The following is a 24,110-nucleotide window of genomic DNA, read 5'->3' on the forward strand; positions in this document are numbered from 1 at the left end:
GGATGGACAGCGCCCTCAATCTATCTTCGTAGGATGGACAGTGCCCTCAGTCTATTTTCATAGGAAAGATTTTTGATACATAAGAGACTCTTAATGTCCATTCTGTAATAATGTGACCAGAACTGTGCATTGTAATCTAAATGAGCCCTAACCAATGATATATAGAGTTGCAGAATAACCTGAGGACTCCTATTATTTATGCTTCTTGTTATGAAGCCAAGAATTCTATTAGCATTTTTATGAATACTTATGCAGTTTTTTGTCTTGGTTTTAGGTTACTGCTAACCACAACTCTTTTTGCATTCAGAGTGATTAAAATCAACATAATTTAATTTAATAGTGTCATAGTTATTTTGTTTTCCAAGCGTTAGTACTGCATCAGTCTGTTCAGCTCTTTCTGTAGCACTCTAGTGTCCTTAGCAGAATTAATCCGCAACCTATTTTTGTTTCATCGGTAAATTTGCTTATAAGAACATAAGAAAGAAGGAACACTGCAGCAGGCCTACTGGCTTATGCGAGGCAGGTCCAATTCTCCCTCTGGCTTAAGCCAGTGGCTTAACCTAGTCAGGTCAGGTCAGATCAGATTCACATAAGGAAGGAGCACAGCATCTGACCTAGTAGCACAAGCTAGTCGGGTCCAACTCGCACCCACCCACACCCACTCGTGTATTTATCTAACCTATTTTTAAAACTACACAACATCTCAGCTTCTATGACGGTACTCGGAAGTTTGTTCCACTCATCCACAACTCTATTACCAAACCAGTGCTTTCCTATATCCTTCCTGAAACTGAATTTTTCCAACTTAAAGCCATTGCTGCAAGTCCTGTCAAGGATAGGTATTTTTAGCACGCTATTTACATCCCCTTTATTAATTCCTGTTTTCCTTTTATATACCTCAATCATATCCCCCTTAATTCTATGCCTTTCTAGAGAGTGCAGATTCAGGGCTCTAAGTCTACCCTAATAGGGAAGATTTCTGATACATGGGATCAACTTTGTCATCCTCCTCTGTACATTTTCCAGAGCATTTATATCCATTCTGTAATACAGTGACCAGAACTGTACAGCATAATCTAAATGAGGCCTAACCAAAGATATATAGAGTTGAAGAACAACCTGAAGACTCCAATTATTTATACTTCTAAATAGGAAGCTAAGGATTCAGTTAGCTTTATTACAAACACTTAAGCACTGTTGTCTTGGTTTCAGATTACTGCTAACCAGAACTCTTAAATCATTTTCGCAGTCAGTAATATTAAGATCTACATTATTTAGTTTATATGTGGCATGGTTATTTTCCTGTCCACCATTTAGAACTTGGCAGTTGTCTATATTAAACTGCATCTGCCACCTCTCTGACCTGGAGTGCTCTAATGTTTTCATTAGAATGAACTCGATGGCTTATTTTGGTGTCATCAGCAAATTTGCTAGTCACTATTTATTTCCTCATCTGTGTCGTTAATGTAAATTGTGAGCAACAAGGGGCCCAGTATTGACCCCTGTGGAACACGTCTTGTGACGTGCCCCCACTCTGATTTCTTCTCATTTATGCAAGCTCTCTGCTGCCTATTTGTCAACCATGCCTCTTCCCTGGAAAAAAATTTCTCCTATTCTATGTGCCTTAAGTTTCCTCAGTAGCCTCTGATGTGGAACTATCGAAAGCCTTACTGAAGCCCATGTACACAATATCATATTCAATACCATGATCTACCCCCTCCAGTACCTTAGTGAGAAAAGTTAGTAAATTCGTAAGACAGGAACGCCCCTTTGTAAAACCGTGCTGAGATTCATTAATCGGTTTATGCCATTCAAGATGGCTACGAATTGCCTAGCAATTATTGATTCCATAATTTTTCCCACTTTAGAGGTAAGGCTTGCTGGTTTATAGTTCGAAGTTAAGGACCTGTCACCTGCCTTGTAAATAGGTATTACATTTGCCATTTTCCACTTGTCTGGCACTATGCCAGTTTGTAGTGATATAGTGAAAAAATTAGCCAAAGGTTTGCTAAGTTTCTTTTTATATTCCTTTAACACTCTTGCAAACAGTTCATCATGGCCTGGGGATTTGTTAGGCTTTAATTTCTCTATTTGTCTGAGGACCATGTCACTAGTTACCCCAATTGTGCATAGTTTATTATTGTCCTGTTCTACTTAATTATTATTTCTGGAATTTCTGACCTGAGTTACTTTTAAGTGGACCTATCTTGTCCCTAATCTTACTTCTATATACCTGAACGAACCCTTTTGGGTTAATCTTCGAATCCCTTGTGACTTTAGCCTCATAATCCAGTCTTGCTTTTCTTATTCCTTTTTTTATTTCTCTCTGTAATTGAATATATTGATTTCTCAACTGCCCATCCCATCTTTTGATATGCTTATTTGTGCCTCTTTTGACCAATGAGTTTTAAGCTATTGTTTATCCATTTGGGATAATTTTTGTTAGATCTAATTTCCCCACTCGGAACATAAGTTGTTTGGGCAGCTAGCACTATGCACTGAAACATGTCATATTGGCAACCAGCACCACCTACCTGACCCATAGTCAGGTATTCCCAATTTAGCCCACCCAGGTAATTTCTCAGTTCCGTGAAGTCAGCCAAGCTGAAGTCTGGGACAGAGACTTGATTGCTGTTATCTGGGTAATTCCACGATATATTGAAATCTAAGTGATTTGTGATCACTTTCTTCAAGCTCATCATTAACCTCAAGATTATTAACTAGTGATTCTTTGTTGGCAAGAACCAAGTCAAGCAGGTTGTTTCTTCTAGTTGGTTCTGTCACAAACTGTTTTAAAAAGCAATCCTAAACCGTATCAAGAAAGTCACTACACTCAAGATTTCCTGTCCTATTGTTCCAATCAATTTGTTGAAAGTTAAAATCTTCCATTAGCACAACATTTTCACATCTAGAAGCCTTATGAGTTTCGTCCCCTAGCAGCCTACCGCACTCCCTATCAAGGTTTGGGGTGCCTATAAATTTCACCCAGAATTAATTTTTCATGACATTCGAGAAACTGTAGCCAAACAGATTGTGTCCGATGTTTCTAATCTTATACAGTGGACCCCCGGTTAACGATATTTTTTCACTCCAGAAGTATGTTCAGGTGCCAGTACTGACCGAATTTGTTCCCATAAGGAATATTGTGAAGTAGATTAGTCCATTTCAGAGCCCCAAACATACACGTACAAACGCACTTACATAAATACACTTACATAATTGGTCGCATTCGGAGGTGATCGTTATGCGGGAGTCCACTGTATCTTGTCTAACACAATAATTTAAATTATCTCTGACAGAGATGTTGCTAGAGTTGGTGTCACCTGGGGCAGCATCTTTGGTGTCACCCCCATGAAATTCAAGGCTGGGGGGATGGGGGGGTAAACTCCAGTTATGTCACTACTGCATGACCAGTGACTAATGTTTAACAATGAGAATGTTTAACCCTTTCCGGGTTTCGGCCGTACTAGCACGGCTTACGTACCAGGGTTTTTGACATGCTAGTACGCATAAATTCTAACGCCCTCAAATCTAGCAAGAGAAAGCTGGTAGGCCTACATATGAAAGAATGGGTCTATGTGGTCAGTGTGCACAGTATAAAAAAATCCTGCAGCACAGTGTGTAATGAGAAAAAAAAACTTTGACTGTGTTTTTGGTTTAAAACAGCGACTTTGCACTGTATTTTCGTATGGTATTTATGGTTGTATTCTAGTTTTCCTGGTCTTATTTTATAGAATGGAAGACATATTACAGAAATTGAGATGATGTTGATTGGTTTCACAATGAAAAGTACCTTGAAATTGAGCTCAAAGTAGCAGAAATGTTCGATTTTTACCAAAGTTCAAAATTAAACAAATCATGCTAAGTGTCCAATACATGTCAACTGGTGAATCTAATATTCTTTCACATGTGCGCTGATATTATTTATACCATTTCTACACTAATACAGTAGCCTGCATAACAGTAAATCTTCTATTTTTTGTGAGAATAAAAATTCGAAGTGGAAAGCAAAAGAAATGTAAGAGGGGCCTGGGGATGTGACTAATGAACAGAGGATATGTTATTTTAGTGCCAGGAATGTCTTTCTTGTTTATTCTGGATCCTATTTGGAAATTGGCATCTTTTGAAATTTGTGTGAAATTGGCAAAATTGCTAAATTCTGACCACTGTATTGGATAGTTGACATTAGTAAATGGGTGGTTTCATGTACTCATTCGATAGAAAAAACGGAGTTCTAGCGAAATAGTTATGATTTTTGTCGACTAGTACACTGGAATTGGCCGAAAATAAGGCTCAAAGTGGGCAAAATCGCCGATGCATAAACATCGCTAACTTCGCGAGAGCATAATTCCCTAAGTTTTCCATCAACTTTCATACATTTGGTGTCATTATGATCGGGAAAAGATTCTCTTTTCATGAGATTTTTTTTTTAAATTTTGTCAACCCTGAGAACAAGTCTCTGAGAGGGCCTGGCGACCCTCAAAGGGTTAAGAGCCATAAACCGAACAGGAGAATACTTCTCAACTTTATTAATAATAAATAAGTGCAGTAATATTGAGGAAACATAAACTCAAATGCCACTTTGAGTATAGGCAACAGATCCTACATTTGTTCATCTTCAACAATGCCAAAACAAACAAACAAAACAAAAAAACTTGAAAAATAAAGAAGAACCTGACAGTATCAGAGAAACACTAGTTCCAATTTGACCTTGAGTACAGGTAACATCTCGGTCTATCTGATCTTACATTTCCTTGCCTTCAATTATATGAAATCGTCTACCACATCATCAAAATCAATGATTTTCCCTATACAGGCTTATTTGTACTTTGTTAGTATATGATAGGCTATATAGAAACGAAGGATTCTTCTCTTATGTTGGTGCAGCACTGTTTTGGGAATTAGTGTCACCTTCTTTAGAGGCTCTATGATATCACCCCCTAAATGGTGTCACCAGGGGTGCCCCTGTCCCCCTCCCCCCCTTATGGCACCCCTGCTCTGACATACATCACCACTCCACCACCCTTCCTGTTGACCCAGTCAGTGTGAAATAGTTTATAACCCTGTGTGTTGCATTCAGAAGGCATTTCTCTATCTTTCAAGTTGAACCAGGTCTCTCTTATAGCAATAATATCTATATTACCTGCACTTGCAAGTAATATTAGCTCATCTATCTTATTTCTTAGACTCCTCCTATTTGTATAGCAAACCTTAAGGGAGCTAGTCACTCGTTGCCCTCTACTATCTCTTTGTTTGTTGAACAGTTGCTTTGCCTTTACTAGCAACTTTAATTTGAATATTGTCTTTTAAACATATCCCTGGGGTATCCTGGTAATATCTGCTGTTTTCAGCCCTAGTACTGCAGCCTGATTGTTTCCCACAAACACCCATACCACTATAACCTATCAGTTTAAAGTCCTAGACAAGTCATCAGTTACCCCCTCAATCGAATTGGCTAATGCAACCACTCCAGCCCCAGAGAGGTGAACCCCATCTCCCTTGCATACATATTACATTTGCCATAGAATTTGTCCCAGTTATCAATGAATGGGATTGCAAGTTCCTTGCAGTACCTGTATAGCCAGCAATTTGTACCAGTTGCCATAGACATCCATTCATTGCCCACTCCCCTTCTAGGCAAGATGCTACATATGATTGGGATCCCTCCCTTAGACCTACCTGACTACTTCTTTGGCTGGCCTGTACTTATCCAGCAGCTCCTGTCTCCTTCCCTTCCCAATGGACTTGTTCCCATTACCTAACATAATATTATCCAACCTGCTAATTATGTTGCCAAGATCAGTTCCTGGGAGGCACACCCTCTGTCTGACCTCCCTATCTCTGTTACAACAAGCACGGTCCATATATCTTAACCTGAGAGTCTCCCACAATCAGAATATTCTTAACTTGATTAGCAAGGGAGTCAGTGGTACCTTTAACCTCACTAACCACCGAAGTACACTCGTCCTGGAAAACAGAGAATAGATTTCCTACCTTCACATCTTCTCTGTTAACCTTCCTTATCTCCCTTCTTCCTGAATTGGGAACCACTTGCTACTTAAAGTGGCTGCCACTCTCCAACTCACTGCTGGTAACCTTTTCCTCCTTACCAGCTCCAGCCATCTCTCACTCCCAAACTCATCTAGGCAAAGCTTCAGCCTCCTATTTTCCTCCCAAAGAAGTAGAACCTCCTTCTTCAACACTTTAACCTGAGATTCTAAAACACTTCAAGCCATGGTGCTTGGTAACACCCCATGCTAATTCCCAGACAACTTAGGACAGATGACCTCACGTGACTACTGACCACTATTTATTTCCTTGTCTATATCATTTATGTAAATTGTGAACAACAAAAGGTCCCATCACTGACCCCTGTGGAGCACCACTTGTGATGCTTCCCCACTCTGATTTCTCCCCATTTATGCAAACTCTGTTGTCTATCTGTCAGTCACACCTCTGTCTAGGAAAAAATTTCTCCTCCTATTCTATGTGCCTTGATTTTCCTTGATAGTCTCCAGTGTTGAACTCTGTCAAAAGTCTTGCTGAAGCCCATATACACAATATCACATTCATTCCTATGATCCGCCTTCTCAAATATCTTAGTGAAAAAAGTTAGTCGATTCGTAAAACCGTGCTGAGGTTCATTAATCAATTTATGACTTTCAGGGTTGCTTCGAATTGCATCAGCAATTATTGATTCCATCATTTTTCCCACAAGGAAGGTTAGGGTTATTAGTTTATAGTTAAAAGGTCAGGACCTGTCACCTGCTTTGTAGATAAGTACAGCAGGGCCCCACTTATACGGCAGGTTAGGTTCCAGGCTACCGGCGTAAAGCGGAAACCGCCGTAAAGTGGAACACCCTTTTTTTCCACTTATAAATGCATACAAACACTAGATAACAAGTTTACACTAACATATATTAAGTTAGCAATAGAAGCAGGCATCAAAAAACAATAAAAAAGTACAATACACACACAGTGCACTCATTACTTACCTTAAAATATTTATAGTCTTAATCTAGGGTGAGACAAGTAGTATTTATTGTAAGAAATCAAGTGTGGTATGTATGGTAATCAGCCAGGCTACCATACCAGGCCACCCCACCCACACATACTATTCTATGATATTTAAGCATCCCAGAGCGATAAAATGTATATACAGTTCACTCATTACTTACCTTAAAATATAGGGTGAGACAAGTAGTATTTATTGTAAGAAATCAAGTGTGGTATGTATGGTAGTCAGCCAGGCTACCATACCAGGCCACCCCACCCACACATATATTCTAAGATATTTAAGCATCCCAGAGCGATAAAATGTATATACAGTTCACTCATTACTTACCTTAAAATATTTGTAGTCTTAATGTAGGGTCAGGAGTAAGTAAATGAGATAAAACGAATAAATGAGAGAGAGAAAGAATGAGTACATGAGAGGGGACAGGCGCAGAGTTATGTAAACAAACCAGGCGAAGGTAAGTTTTGTAAACAAAGTGTACACATCTGGTTTGTGTACAAGTTACATTGTGTACAGGTTCTCTCTACATTGATACGGTAGAATAAATAAAGAAGAACACTCCCATTCTCATGTAACATCATTTTGAGAAGAAATGATGCTCTGAGTGAAGGCAATGGAAATAAGTCACTCTGACTTTTTTGGGTTATCCTAGGTTCTCTACACACATGTTGTTATGTATGATAATCTATGTAACTGTATTTGTGTATACCTGAATAAACTTACATACATACGAAAGGAATAATTTTCTACAGTTACCCCCAGTAATACATTTTCTCTTATGTTAGATTAGAGAAAATGTTATTCTTGCCAACACTTGTACAAGTTATGTGGCTCCCACATCTTATATTTATGTTTATTTATTCTATTGTGGGGTGTATTTATCATCTTTTTGTGTTATGTATCGTGTTTATTATATAATTTTGAAAAAAATATCATGGATGGATTAATGAAAATGTGTATATTAACATAATATACGACATTTAATGAGACTCGGTGAGTATTGTTATCATTATTATTATTATTATCATTTCAAATATGGCGTCACTTGTGCATGTCGTCTGTTACCACATCTCACATTTATGTTTATTTATTCTGCTGTGGGGTGTATTTATCTTATTTATATGTTATGCATCGTGTTTATTATATAATTTTGAAAAAAATATCATAGATGGATTAATGAAAATGTGTATATTAACGTAATATACGACATTTAAATGACTCGATCATTATTATTATCATTACTAATATGACGTCTGGAGACATAAGACACTTACCAATTTTAATGTGTACCTGCATGCCAGCACAGTATGTAAGTTTATTTAGGTACAGGTATACATAAGTATAATTATCAGAGTATATATAAAATAGGAAATAACTTTTAAAAACATTTGAAATTTTGGAGTTTCCAGACAAAATGGAGAGACTTAGTGCTTACTGAGCTCACGGAGAATGTAAACAAACAGGGTGGGGCACGGTGACCGTATTAGAAAGTCAGGTGGGGGGAGCCGTATAGCGAGTTTTGGTCATAATTTGAAATGACCGTATTAGCGGAACGCCGTAAAGTGAAACGCCGTAAAGCGGGGCCCTCCTGTATTACATTTGCCATTTTCCACTTATCAGACACTATGCCAGTTTGTAGTGATATGTTGAAAAGATTAGACAAAGGTATTACCTGGAGTTTACCTGGAGAGAGTTTCAGGGGTCAACGCCCCCGCGGCCCGGTCTGTGACCAGGCCTCCTAGTATGCTAAGTTCTTCTTTACATTCCTGTAAAACCATTGCAGACAGTTCCCCAGGGTCTAGAGATTTGTTAGGTTTTAATTTATCAATATGTCTGAGAACTTTGATTGTGCACAACTTACTTTTGTCCTGATTTAAATTTTTTATTTGTGGAATTTTACTACTATCTTAAATAACAAAAAGGCACAATACCGTGACTGGAACGATACACAAATAACCCGCACATAAAAGAGAGAAGCTTACGACGACGTTTCGGTCCGACTTGGACCATTGACCATTGATGAGAGTAAGACACATGTGCAACATCTGGGTATCTTTATTGTAGACGTTTCGCCATCCAGTGGCTTTATCAATACAAATTCCAGGACATAACTTGAAGACAGTAGAACTATGTACAGAAGATGAGGTAATCAGTCCCTCAACCTAGGAGTAGGTGCGAACAGCACCATAGTCGTGGAGATTCTGAAGCAGAAGAAAGAATCCTGGCGCTTATATAGTAACGTCAGGTGAAGCAGACGAGGGCAAATTCACTGGTGGGCGGGATTCCCCAGTGGAAGTAGGTCCTTCCCAAAGAGATGGGTTAGTTGTTGTAGTATTAGTTGTCGTAGTTGTGAAGGTAATGTACATGTCCTCAGAATTAAGATTCCATGATGTTGCAGTGTCTGACAAGTTGTGTACGAATGGTATTTAATACCGACAAGATGAGAGTAAGACACATGTGCAACATCTGGGTATCTTTATTGTAGACGTTTCGCCATCCAGTGGCTTTATCAATACAAATTCCAGGACATAACTTGAAGACAGTAGAACTATGTTGCACATGTGTCTTACTCTCATCTTGTCGGTATTAAATACCATTCGTACACAACTTGTCAGACACTGCAACATCATGGAATCTTAATTCTGAGGACATGTACATAACCTTCACAACTACGACAACTAATACTACAACAACTAACCCATCTCTTTGGGAAGGACCTACTTCCACTGGGGAATCCCGCCCACCAGTGAATTTGCCCTCGTCTGCTTCACCTGACGTTACTATATAAGCGCCAGGATTCTTTCTTCTGCTTCAGAATCTCCACGACTATGGTGCTGTTCGCACCTACTCCTAGGTTGAGGGACTGATTACCTCATCTTCTGTACATAGTTCTACTGTCTTCAAGTTATGTCCTGGAATTTGTATTGATAAAGCCACTGGATGGCGAAACGTCTACAATAAAGATACCCAGATGTTGCACATGTGTCTTACTCTCATCTTGTCGGTATTAAATACCATTCATACACAACTTGTCAGACACTGCAACATCATGGAATCTTAATTCTGAGGACATGTACATAACCTTCACAACTACGACAACTAATACTACAACAACTAACCCATCTCTTTGGGAAGGACCTACTTCCACTGGGGAATCCCGCCCACCAGTGAATTTGCCCTCGTCTGCTTCACCTGACGTTACTATATAAGCGCCAGGATTCTTTCTTCTGCTTCAGAATCTCCACGACTATGGTGCTGTTCGCACCTACTCCTAGGTTGAGGGACTGATTACCTCATCTTCTGTACATAGTTCTACTGTCTTCAAGTTATGTCCTGGAATTTGTATTGATAAAGCCACTGGATGGCGAAACGTCTACAATAAAGATACCCAGATGTTGCACATGTGTCTTACTCTCATCTTGTCGGTATTAAATACCATTCATACACAACTTGTCAGACACTGCAACATCATGGAATCTTAATTCTGAGGACATGTACATAACCTTCACAACTACGACAACTAATACTACAACAACTAACCCATCTCTTTGGGAAGGACCTACTTCCACTGGGGAATCCCGCCCACCAGTGAATTTGCCCTCGTCTGCTTCACCTAACGTTACTATATAAGCGCCAGGATTCTTTCTTCTGCTTCAGAATCTCCACGACTATGGTGCTGTTCGCACCTACTCCTAGGTTGAGGGACTGATTACCTCATCTTCTGTACATAGTTCTACTGTCTTCAAGTTATGTCCTGGAATTTGTATTGATAAAGCCACTGGATGGCAAAACGTCTACAATAAAGATACCCAGATGTTGCACATGTGTCTTACTCTCATCTTGTCGGTATTAAATACCATTCGTACACAATTGACCATTGACTTTGTCAATGGTCCAAGTCGGGCCGAAACGTCGTCGTAAGCTTCTCTCTTTTATGTGCGGGATATTTGTGTATACTACTATCTTCCCAAGTAGAAACTGAGAAGAAATAGTGTTAAATATTGTGCACATTTCTTTGTCACTGTCATTGAGGTGACCTGAGCAACTTTTAAGTGAACTGGTCTATCTCATTCCTTGTCTTACTCTTTTATACCTGAAAAAACTATTTGGGTTAATCTTTGAATTCGTTGGGACTTTAACTTAATAATTTCTCTTGCATTTTCTTGTTCCTTTTTTTATGTTTTTAATTGAATATATTTATTTCTTAACTGCCCTTCTCTTTTGATTTGCCCATAAATGCCTCTTCTTATGATCTGTGAGATGTTTATCCATTTAAAGGTCATTTTTGTTTAATCTTATTTCCTTGTTTGGAACATAAAAAGTCTGGGTGGTTTAAACTGTGCATTACCACCTACCTGACGTGATCTACAGGATCTCAGTCCTGTGAAATCGGCTAAGCGAAAGTTAGGAATGTTGACTTGGTTGTAATTATTAAGGTAACTCCATGATATATTGAAACTTGAGTGATTTGTGATCACTTTCCTCAAGCTCATCATTAACCTCAAGATTATTAATTAATGATTTCTTGTTTGAACAAAGTCAAGCAGGTTATTTCCTCTAGTTGGTTCTGTCACAGACTTTTAAAAGTAATCCTGAATCAAGATTTCCTGTCAAATTGTTCCAATCAGTTTGGCGAAAGTTAAAATCTCGCTTTAACACATTTTTGTATCTAGATCCCTATCAAGGTTTAGGCCCAGCCTGTAAATCACACCCTAGATTAGTTTTTCACATTCCTCCAGAAACTGTAGCCAAACAGATTCAGTGTCTGATGCTTCTAATTTTTAGATCTTGTGTAACACAACAGTTTAAATTATCTCTGACATCACTCTTCCCTTTCTGTTGACCCTATCAGTGTGGAATAATTTATAGCCTTGTATGTGGCATTCAGAAGGCATTTCTCTATCTTAAGGTTGAACATGGTCTCTGTTATAGCAATAATATCTATGCTTCCTTTACATGCACTTAATCTCAAGTCATCTGTCTGATTTCTTACACTCCTGCTATTAGTATAGTAAACCTTAAGTTAATCACTCACTTCCTTCTACTGTCTCTTTGTTTGTTGATCATTTCCATTTCATTTATTAGTAACGTTAAAAATTTTTAAACGTATCGCTGAGGTATCCTGGTAATATTTGCTGCTTTCATCCCTTGTGTTGCAACTTGTTTCCCACACACACACTCATACCTCTCTCCTCTATCAGTTTAAAGTCCTAGACAACTCAGCAATGGCCCCCTTGACAGAATTGGCTAACACTTCCACTCCTGCCCCAGAGAGATGTACACCCATCCCTTGAATGCATATAATGTTTACCATGGAAATTATCCCAGTTATCAATAAATGGGATTGCAAGTTCTTTGCAGTAGCTGTCTAGCCAGCAATTTACACCAGTTGCCCTAGACATCCATTTATTGCCCACTCCCCTTCTAGGCAAGATACTACATGATTGGGACCCCTTCCTTAGACCTAATTTAACCTTTAACTGACTTATACTTATCTATCAGCTCCTATCTCCTGTCCTTCCCAATATCATTTCCACCAGAACTGAGGCAGATAATGGTCTTATCATTACCTGACATATTTTCCAACCTGTTGACTGTCACAAATACCAGGTTCTGGGAAACGCCCTCTATCTCACCTTCGTATTTCTGTTACAGAAAGAACTGTCCTTATATCTTACCTGTGAGTCATTGACTACAAGGATATTCTTACCTTTATTAGCAGAGGAGTTAGTGGTATCTTTAATATCACCGACCACACAGGTACATCTATCCTGGAGAACAGTAGTGATTTCCCACCTTCAAATCCTTTAACCTTCCTTATTTTGATATCTCCTTTATTTGGAGTCACTTCCCATTTGTTGTGGCTGCCAAGCTGCTCCTTACCGCTGGAACCCTCACTAACACTCGCCACTTCATGTTCATTGCTATACTTGCATAACTTTTGTACACACGAGACTAACTTAATACAACATTTCCATCACACTTGCATCATTAACTAGTTACAAGTGTGGCTAGTTAATGATGGGATTGAAACAGTCATAAGTTTGTTTTGTTTGTGCAGGTTGTGTCTGTTGTTTCACTCTTAGTCTGCTGACTTGTTATTCTCCATTCCTATACTTATCCAGGTGAAATTTCTTATTTTCCTAATTGAGAAGTAGAACCTCCTCCTCCAACACCTTGAACCACCACCACCTCCAACACCTTGAACCACCACCACCTCCAACACCTTGAACCACCACCACCTCCAACACCTTGAACCACCACCACCTCCAACACCTTGAACCACCACCACCTCCAACACCTTGAACCACCACCACCTCCAACACCTTGAACCACCACCACCTCCAACACCTTGAACCACCACCACCTCCAACACCTTGAACCACCACCACCTCCAACACCTTGAACCACCACCACCTCCAACACCTTGAACCACCACCACCTCCAACACCTTGAACCACCTCCTCTAACACCTTGACTCTAAGACACTACAGAAGCAAGCCAGGTGCTCCAATTCTCCAAACTAATACCACAAAACAGGTTGGGACATATACGACTATGTAAAGCGGCTGTATGAGACTATCGACTGTATATAGAGGTGCTTTATAAGAAAACTGGCTGTATATAGAGCAGATTTATAAGAGAAGTGACTGTATATATATCAGTTTAAAGATCATTTACTGTTGAAGTATAAATGCCATGACTCTCTCTCCTTACAGTTACAACACTTGTTTGGGAAGTACGGTCAGTTGAGCAAGGTGCAAGTGGTCCTGGATGCTAAGGTGAGTCTATATTATACTACCTTGTACCTCTGCTCTGTTCCTTGGGGTATATCTCTGGTGTATACCTTGGTGTATACTTCATTTATCTGTGGTCAATTTCACTGCTGCCTCTACCCTGGTTAATTGATGAACCAGGCTGTGTTAGTGGATGCCAGGTCATGTATCATCCATAACAGACTGGTTGATTGATCAACCAGGCAGTGTTAGTGGCTGCCAGGCCATGTATCATCCATCACAGGCTGGTTGATTGATCAACCAGGTTGTGTTAGTGGCTGCCAGGCCATGTATCATCCATCACAGCCTGGTAGATTGTTCAACCAGGCTATGTTAGTGGCTGCCAAGTCCATGTATCATCCATCACAGCCTGGTTGATCTGGCACTTCCAGAAAGTAGCAGTCAATTTCCTGTGCTTCCACTGATCTAACATATATAAATAATCATCAATAATAATTTTGAAAGTGTTGGCCAGTAAGTCAGTGGAAGACCATGGTCTGCTGACCAAAAATTACTGTGACTTTGTAAGTCACTGAATGACTTCACATGCTGATCAGAAATTACTGCGACCTTGTAAGTCACTGGATGACCTCAGTCTAGTGACCAAAAATTACTGTGGCAGCTGATTATATAAATAAGACCAGTGTTAGGAAACAGTTGTCTTTCCTGATGTAACCTTAACCTAACCCAACCTAAACTAAACTAATGTAACATAACCTAGTGTAACACATGACAGTGCACAAGACTGAAAGCTTGGTGGGTGAGTAACCAGCTTCATGGTTTTCAGACTGGTCGCTCCCGGGGCTTTGCATTCATCTACTTTGATCATGTGGAGGACGCCACCGAGGCCAAGGAGCAGTGCACTGGCATGGAGATTGACGGCCGACGCATCCGAGTTGATTATTCCATCACTGAGCGCGCGCACACACCGACCCCAGGCATCTACATGGGTAGACCCACATAGTAAGTTACTATAATAATTGGCAAACTCCATAATAACTTATTTCAGTGGAATGCTGATTAAAAACTGGAGTTACGCTCTTGAAAACTGAGTGTAAGATGAAACCATATAAAACAAACTAAAGAACTTATGGGAAAATTGGACACCAGAAATATCAACAAACTAAGTCTCCAAATGGTAAACAAATAAAAATGATAATGTAATTGTATTTCATGGTTGTGATCTATTGTGTTTAATGTATTTTTAAGGTTACAAATGAAACTAATATTTATGTTAAATTGTGGCTGCGGGTGTTTGTCAATGATTGTAGAGGGATGCTGTGTCCCTACTGGGCTGAGGTGGATGGTTGTGTCCCTACTGGGCTGAGGTGGATGGTTGTGTCCCTACTGGGCTGAGGTGGATGGTTGTGTCCCTACTGGGCTGAGGTGGATGATTGTGTCCCTACTGGGCTGAGGTGGATGGTTGTGGAGTGTTTGCTGAGGTGGATGGTTGTGGAGTGTTTGCTGAGGTGGATGGTTGTGGAGTGTTTGCTGAGGTGGATGGTTGTGGAGTGTTTGCTGAGGTGGATGATTGTGGAGTGTTTGCTGAGGTGGATGATTGTGGAGTGTTTGCTGAGGTGGATGATTGTGGAGTGTTTGCTGAGGTGGATGATTGTGGAGTGTTTGCTGTGGTGGATGATTGTGGAGTGTTTGCTGTGGTGGATGATTGTGGAGTGTTTGCTGAGGTGGATGGTTGTGGAGTGTTTGCTGAGGTGGATGGTTGTGGAGTGTTTGCTGAGGTGGATGGTTGTGGAGTGTTTGCTGAGGTGGATGATTGTGGAGTGTTTGCTGAGGTGGATGATTGTGGAGTGTTTGCTGAGGTGGATGATTGTGGAGTGTTTGCTGAGGTGGATGATTGTGGAGTGTTTGCTGAGGTGGATGTTTGTGGAGTGTTTGCTGAGGTGGATGATTGTGGAGTGTTTGCTGAGGTGGATGATTGTGGAGTGTTTGCTGAGGTGGATGATTGTGGAGTGTTTGCTGAGGTGGATGATTGTGGAGTGTTTGCTGTGGTGGATGTTTGTGGAGTGTTTGCTGAGGTGGATGATTGTGGAGTGTTTGCTGAGGTGGATGATTGTGGAGTGTTTGCTGAGGTGGATGATTGTGGAGTGTTTGCTGAGGTGGATGATTGTGGAGTGTTTGCTGAGGTGGATGATTGTGGAGTGTTTGCTGAGGTGGATGATTGTGGAGTGTTTGCTGAGGTGGATGATTGTGGAGTGTTTGCTGTGGTGGATGTTTGTGGAGTGTTTGCTGAGGTGGATGATTGTGGAGTGTTTGCTGAGGTGGATGATTGTGGAGTGTTTGCTGAGGTGGATGATTGTGGTTTGTTTGCTGAGGTGGATGATTGTGGAGTGTTTGCTGTGGTGGATGTTTGTGGAGTGTTTGCTGAGGTGGATGATTGTGGAGTGTTTGCTGAGGTGGATGATTGTGGAGTGTTTGCTGAGGTGGATGACTGTGGAGTGTTTGCTGTGGTGGATGACTGTGGAGTGTTTGCTGTGGTGGATGACTGTGGGTTGTTTGCTGAGGTGGATGACTGTGGTTTGTTTGCTGAGGTGGATGATTGTGGAGTGTTTGCTGAGGTGGATGTTTGTGGAGTGTTTGCTGAGGTGGATGACTGTGGAGTGTTTGCTGTGGTGGATGACTGTGGGTTGTTTGCTGAGGTGGATGATTGTGGTTTGTTTGCTGAGGTGGATGATTGTGGAGTGTTTGCTGTGGTGGATGATTGTGGTTTGTTTGCTGAGGTGGATGATTGTGGAGTGTTTGCTGTGGTGGATGATTGTGGTTTGTTTGCTGAGGTGGTTGTACTGGAGTTAGGTCAGAAATTCTGTACGTGTGCAAAAGCTTGAGAGGCTGTCATCTGCTGTCAGCTATCACTTGCATAAATCGGTAATAAATTATCTTATTTTACCAGCTTAGACAAGATTTTTTACTAAATATGTCTAGGGTAATACCCGCCATAATATGTCTAGGGTAATACCTGCCATAATGTCTTGGGTAATACCCGCCATAATATGTCTAGGGTAATACCCTAGACACCTCAGGATTGGGGGTTGCGACAGTCAAGGGGTTAATACTTGACGTGCTGTTGGAGTGTGAGCAAAGTAACATTTATGAAAGGATTCGGGGAAACCGGCAGGCCGGACTTGAGTCCTGGAGATGGGAAGTACAGTGCCTGCACTCTGAAGGAGGGGTGTTAATGTTGCAGTTTAAAAACTGTAGTGTAAAGCACCCTTCTGGCAAGACAGTGATACAGTGATGGAGTGAATGATGGTGAAAGTTTTTCTTTTTCGGGCCACCCTGCCTTGGTGGGAATCGGCCAGTGTTAATAAAAAAAAAAAAATATATAAATAAAAATACCCGCCATAATATGTCTAGGGTAATACCCGCCATAATATGTCTAGGGTAATACCTGCCATAATATGTCTAGGGTAATACCCGCCATAATATGTCTAGGGTAATACCCGCCATAATATGTCTAGGGTAATACCCGCCATAATATGTCTAGGGTAATACCCGCCATAATGTCTAGGGTAATACCCACCATAATGTGTCTAGGGTAATACCCGCCATAATATGTCTAGGGTAATACCCGCCATAATATGTCTAGGGTAATACCCGCCATAATATGTCTAGGGTAATACCCGCCATAATATGTCTAGGGTAATACCCGCCATAATATGTCTAGGGTAATACCCGCCATAATATGTCTAGGGTAATACCCGCCATAATATGTCTAGGGTAATACCCGCCATAATATGTCTAGGGTAATACCCGCCATAATATATCTAGGGTAATACCCACCATAATATGTCTAGGGTAATACCCACCATAATATGTCTAGGGTAATACCCGCCATAATATGTCTAGGGTAATACCCACCATAATATGTCTAGGGTAATACCCACCATAATATGTCTAGGGTAATACCCGCCATAATATGTCTAGGGTAATACCCACCATAATATGTCTAGGGTAATACCCACCATAATATGTCTAGGGTAATACCCACCATAATATGTCTAGGGTAATACCCACCATAATATAAATACAAGCTATCTAAGAGAAAATGAAAATAATAAAATAACGAGGAAAGCTTCTTAAGGCTATTGACATGTATTGTTATTGTTGGAATGAGGGTCGTGATAACCCCAGGGTTGTTGTATCTCTCACTGCTGTCACATTAACTACTACAAGTTTTTGCAAGTATAAAGTTTCTTTCTTTCAATGACCCGGCCATATCCCACCTCGAAAAGGTGGCCTAAAAATTAAAAAAAAGTTTCTCTATAAATTTAGTAAGGTATACAGGAGCAGGGGGTTACTAGTCCCTTGCTCCCGGCATTTTAGTCACCTCTTGCTACATACACGGTTTACAGAAGAAGGATTTTGTTCCACTTTCCCGTGGAGATAAGAGGAAATAACAAGAACAAGAGCTAGTAAGAAAGGCGAAGAAAATCCAGAGGGTTGTGTACAGGTCCCCAATCACAGATCTTTCATCATTGGGACCTGTAGTGTGCCATATTATTGAGTTTGCCGAATTGCAGAGTGGTTAGGTTAGAATACACTTAATGAAGTTAACCAGCTTGACTTGCACAAGAAAGTTCATTGAACATCGGCAAAAATCAAACATTTCCTCTACTTTGAGCTCAATTTCAGGGTACATACTTTTCATCGTGAAACCAATCAAAATCATATCTATTTCTGTAATATATATTCTTTTCTATCAAATGAGACCAAAACAACGAATACAATCATAAACACCATATGAAAATGTACCGCAAAGGGGTGTCTAATGGCTGAGAAGTGAACTCCATTATTTATCATCCGATTTTTTTAAATTTTTGGTGTATGTTAAGGAGCGTCTTTCCATCATACATGGCCCAAGTTTCAATAAGATAGGCCAACAAACAACTGAGAAAAAATTATTTACCAAAATTCATATATGGCAAGCCCAAGCCAGGTACTGGAAACAAGTCATTTTGTCTGACTCTTTTTGACTATCCTTGGTTCTCTACACATATGCTGCTATGTATGATAATCTGTTTAGAGAAAATAGCTTTTTAGTTTGTTTTGTGGTGTAGTACAAGTGTATATCACAGTTAGCCTTGTGCTACACTCTGTTTTCTGTAATGTAAGCCCCCAAGACAGGGATAGGAAAATGGTACTTGTATCCCATATCCTCTTCATGCCTCCGTCGAATTGCTTGGCATTATGCCAAATATTCATTCTAGAGTATTTACCATGTTCTTTGGTTATTTATATTGTTTACTATGTCATATTAGATCAGTTTTGATAAGTAAATAACCGTAGTGTTGATATTAATGTAATAATTAAGCATATTCCCCTGCATCACAAGACTGAGCTCATGGCAACCGACAGTGGCTTCAAAGTCATCTTATCTTTTATGGGCAACGTACAGGTCGGTCATCACTAATCCGGCATCATTGGGACATGTAGTGTGCCAGATTAGTGAGTTTGCCAGATTGCAGAGTGGTTAGATTAGAATACAGTGGACCCCCGCATAACGATTACCTCCGAATGTGACCAATTATGTAAGTGTATTTATGTAAGTGCGTTTGTACGTGTATGTTTGGGGGTCTGAAATGGACTAATCTACTTCACAATATTTCTTATGGGAACAAATTCGGTCAGTACTGGCACCTGAACATACTTCTGGAGTGAAAAAATATAGTTAACCGGGGGTCCACTGTACACTTAATTAACCCTTTCAGGGCCCAGAGGCCAAATTTCAAAGTGTGCACCAGGGTCCAAGAATTTTCAAAAAAGAAACAGATGATTGCAGATGTTATGAATGAAAAGAAGTTGGATGTCCTGGCCCTAAGCGAAACAAAGCTGAAGGGGGTAGGGGAGTTTCGGTGGGGTGAAATAAATGGGATTAAATCTGGAGTATCTGAGAGAGTTAGAGCAAAGGAAGGATCAGTTATGGAAGGAGAAAAGAGAATATGAATGTGTAAATTCAAGAATTATGTGGATTAAAGTAAAGGTTGGATGCGAAAAGTGGGTCATAATAAGCGTGTATGCACCTGGAGAAGAGAGGAATGCAGAGGAGAGAGAGAGATTTTGGGAGATGTTAAGTGAATGTATAGGAGCCTTTGAACCAAGTGAGAGAGTAATTGTGGTAGGGGACCTGAATGCATAAGTAGGAGAAACTTTTAGAGAGGGTGTGGTAGGTAAGTTTGGGGTGCCAGGTGTAAATGATAATGGGAGCCCTTTGATTGAACTTTGTATAGAAAGGGGTTTAGTTATAGGTAATACATATTTTAAGAAAAAGAGGGTAAATAAGTATACAAGATATGATGTAGGGCGAAATGACAGTAGTTTGTTGGATTATGTATTGGTAGATAAAAGATTGTTGAGTAGACTTCAGGATGTACATGTTTATAGAGGGGCCACAGATATATCAGATCACTTTCTAGTTGTAGCTACACTGAAAGTAAAAGGTAGAGGGGATACAAGGAGAATAGAAGCATCAGGGAAGAGAGAGGTGAAGGTTAATAAACTAAAAGAGGAGGCAGTTAGGGTAAGATATAAACAGCTATTGGAGGATAGATGGGCTAATGAGAGCATAGGCAATGGGGTCGAAGAGGTATGGGGTAGGCTTAAAAATTTAGTGTTAGTGTTCAGCAGAAGTTTGTGGTTACAGGAAAGTGGGTGCGGGAGGGAAGAGGAGCGATTGGTGGAATGATGTAAAGAGAGTAGTAAGGGAGAAAAAGTTAGCATATGAGAAGTTTTTACAAAGTAGAAGTGATGCAAGGAGGGAAGAGTATATGGAGAAAAAAAGAGAGGTTAAGAGAGTGGTGAAGCAATGTAAAAAGAGAGCAAATGAGAGAGTGGGTGAGATGTTATCAACAAATTTTGTTGAAAATAAGAAAAAGTTTTGGAGTGAGATTAACAAGTTAAGGAAGCCTAGAGAACAAATGGATTTGTCAGTTAAAAATAGGAGAGGAGAGTTATTAAATGGAGAGTTAGAGGTATTGGGAAGATGGAGGGAATATTTTGAGGAATTGTTAAATGTTGTTGAAGATAGGGAAGCTGTGATTTCGTGTATAGGGCAAGGAGGAATAACATCTTGTAGGAGTGAGGAAGAGCCAGTTGTGAGTGTGGGGGAAGTTCGTGAGGCAGTAGGTAAAATGAAAGGGGGTAAGGCAGCTGGGATTGATGGGATAAAGATAGAAATGTTAAAAGCAGGTGGGGATATAGTTTTGGAGTGGTTGGTGCAATTATTTAATAAATGTATGGAAGAGGGTAAGGTACCTAGGGATTGGCAGAGAGCATGCATAGTTCCTTTGTATAAAGGCAAAGGGGACAAAAGAGAGTCCAAAAATTATAGGGGGATAAGTCTGTTGAGTATACCTGGTAAAGTGTATGGTAGAGTTATTATTGAAAGAATTAAGAGTAAGACCGAGAATAGGATAGCAGATGAACAAGGAGGCTTTAGGAAAGGTAGGGGATGTGTGGACCAGGTGTTTACAGTGAAACATATAAGTGAACAGTATTTAGATAAGGCTAAAGAGGTCTTTGTGGCATTTATGGATTTGGAAAAGGCGTATGACAGGGTGGATAGGGGGGCAATGTGGCAGATGTTGCAGGTGTATGGTGTAGGAGGTAGGTTACTGAAAGCAGTGAAGAGTTTTTACGAGGATAGTGAGGCTCAAGTTAGAGTATGTAGGAAAGAGGGAAATTATTTCCCAGTAAAAGTAGGCCTTAGACAAGGATGTGTGATGTCACCATGGTTGTTTAACCCTTTGAGGGTCGACAGGCCCTCTCCGAAACTCGTTCTCAGGGTCGGCCAAATTTCAAAAAAAAAAAAAATTATTTTTTCTTATGAAAAAATAGTTTTTTTTTCTAAACATTATAGGATAAACAAAAAAATTTTACCATCAATACTTACGGAGATATGGATGCATGAAGTTTGCAGAAAATGAGCCGCGTATGGCAACAGCGGCGACTGCCGCTCACCCGGTAAACTTTGATTTACTTGTATTTGAAGGTTTGTTGTTTTTTTCACTATTTTATTTTTTCACATAACTTATGTGGCCTATGAGACCAAAGTAAGGTGCAATGTACATATATACACTCGTTGTATACAACACAATAAGCACACAAACATAATTATCAATATATTGTTTACAAAACTTGTTTACAAAAACAAACAATACAAAACATTGTTTATTATTATTGTTCTATAATATATATACCAATATACAGTCACTGAACATATTCCTATTAGTTCTGCAGCTTGTGGAACTCTGAAACATGGTGTCATACACAATGGTGTTTTATCTTTCTCCCTCATTCTATCTCTTTCAATCTCTCTCTCTCTTTCTATCTGTCTGTCTATCTCTGTCTCACAGGTACACATAAATACAAGTATACATAGTATAAATTACCTAGGATAACCCAAGAAACCCAGACAAAGTGCTATACTCTGCTTGAAGATGTGAGTAAAAGTGATGACGCAGTCTTGTGGCTCTCTGAGACAGAGAGCTAGATGGATAGACAGGGAGCTTGACAGACAGGCAAATAGACAGACAGAAATGTTAGTATACCAGCAAAAACAAAGGGAGGGCGATGTTCATCTCATCTTTTGGCATCAGCTCTACCCTCATTTACCCTCATCAAACGTCAGCACTTATCAGATGTTATCTCCCCTTATCTTGTTACTGTCATGGGTGAACATTTATTATTACATATTATTATTATTATGTATTATTATTATTATGTATTATTATTATTATGTATTATTATTATTATGTATTATTATTATGTATTATTGTTATCATTACGTATTCTTCTTCTTCCTCCTCCTCCTCCTCCTCTTCCTCCTCCTCCTCCTCCTCCTCCTCTTCTTCCTCCTTCTCCTCTTCCTCCTCCTCCTCCTCTTCCTCCTCCTCCTCCTCTTCTTCTTCCTCCTCCTCCTCCTCCTCCTCTGCCTCCTCCTCCTCTTGCCTCCTCCTCCTCTGCCTCCTCCTCCTCCTCCATTCTTGGAACAAGTTTGAAGAGCTTGTAGTTCATAATCACTATCATTATCATCACCAGTGCTCACATCTGAGTCTGGGATTTTGGAAAATAGGAGTTTCATCTTTGATTCTGGTACAACTGAACGACGGCCCAGCACCAGAGGTGGAAGGCTGTGGGTTGTCTGGGTTTTCCTCACTATTACTCATATTATGGTCATTAGTTTCGGTCAAAACCTCACCAGAACCTTGAAACTCATCTTCACTGTCACTTCCATCTGTATTAGAACTGTCACTGGGGAACAAAAGTGTCCCAATTCGCCGAGGAGTGAGGAACTTCTTACCGCAGGGCACGGTGGAAATTGTGTACTATGATGGCATTCCCACAATGCACCACTGGGTCCCAGATTTTTTTCCTACTGCGCACACCCACCACACAGACCCATTCTCTCACATCTAGGCTTATCAGCCTTTTCCTGCGAGATTTGAGGCCGCTAGAATTTATGCGTACTAGTACGTCAAAAACCCCTACGCGTAAGACGTACTAGTACGACCAAAACCCTCAAAGGGTTAATATATTTATAGATGGGGTTGTAAGAGAAGTAAATGCGAGGGTCTTGGCAAGAGGTGTGGAGTTAAAAGATAAAGAATCACACATAAAGTGGGAGTTGTCACGGTTGCTCTTTGCTGATGACACTGTGCTCTTGGGAGATTCTGAAGAGAAGCTGCAGAGATTGTTGGATGATTTTGGTAGGGTGTGCAAAAGAAGAAAATTAAAAGTGAATACAGGAAAGAGTAAGGTAATGACGATAACAAAAAGATTAGGTGATGAAAGATTGGATATCAGATTGGAGGGAGAGAGTATGGAGGAGGTAAATGTATTCAGATATTTGGGAGTGGACGTGTCAGCGGATGGGTCTATGAAAAATGAGGTGAATCATAGAATTGATGAAGGGAAAAGGGTGAGTGGTGCACTTAGGAGTATGTGGAGACAAAGAACTTTGTCCTTGGATGCAAAGAGGGGAATGTATGAGAGTATAGTTTTACCACCGCTCGTATATGGGTGTGAAGCATGGGTGATGAATGTTGCAGCGAGGAGAAGGCTGGAGGCAGTGGAGATGTCATGTCTGAGGGCAATGTTTAAATACAACTATAAAAAACATAACGAAAAAACACTGCTAAGTCCCTGTTTTAATCGAAAATTAGTCTCTTTTTTTTTTTTTCTCTTATTATGCACTGTGTGCTGCAGGATTTGTTTTATGTGGTGCACACATACCACATAGATGTATTCTCTCATATCTAGGCCCAAATTTACTGCTCACAGCTTATCAGAGTGAGCTGAGC

General features: G+C 40.1%; 1 protein-coding gene across 4 annotated transcripts in view; it reads left to right on the forward strand.

Moving 5' to 3' along the window:
* Positions 1 to 24,110, forward strand: part of LOC128694193 (transformer-2 protein homolog alpha) — a 118,350-nt gene that overhangs the window by 54,554 nt on the left and 39,686 nt on the right. For all 4 annotated transcript variants that reach the window (XR_011393128.1, XM_070093774.1, XM_070093775.1 and 1 more), the window contains exons 5-6: positions 13,738 to 13,800; positions 14,582 to 14,757. Coding sequence is in view for 3 of the 4 variants with exons in the window: in XM_070093774.1 (XP_069949875.1) it covers positions 13,738 to 13,800; positions 14,582 to 14,757 (239 nt within the window). In the remaining variant the exon portion in view is untranslated. The remainder of the gene's footprint in view (positions 1 to 13,737; positions 13,801 to 14,581; positions 14,758 to 24,110) is intronic.

Source organism: Cherax quadricarinatus, chromosome 43, assembly GCF_038502225.1.
Source record: "Cherax quadricarinatus isolate ZL_2023a chromosome 43, ASM3850222v1, whole genome shotgun sequence".
Lineage (NCBI taxonomy): Eukaryota > Metazoa > Arthropoda > Malacostraca > Decapoda > Parastacidae > Cherax > Cherax quadricarinatus.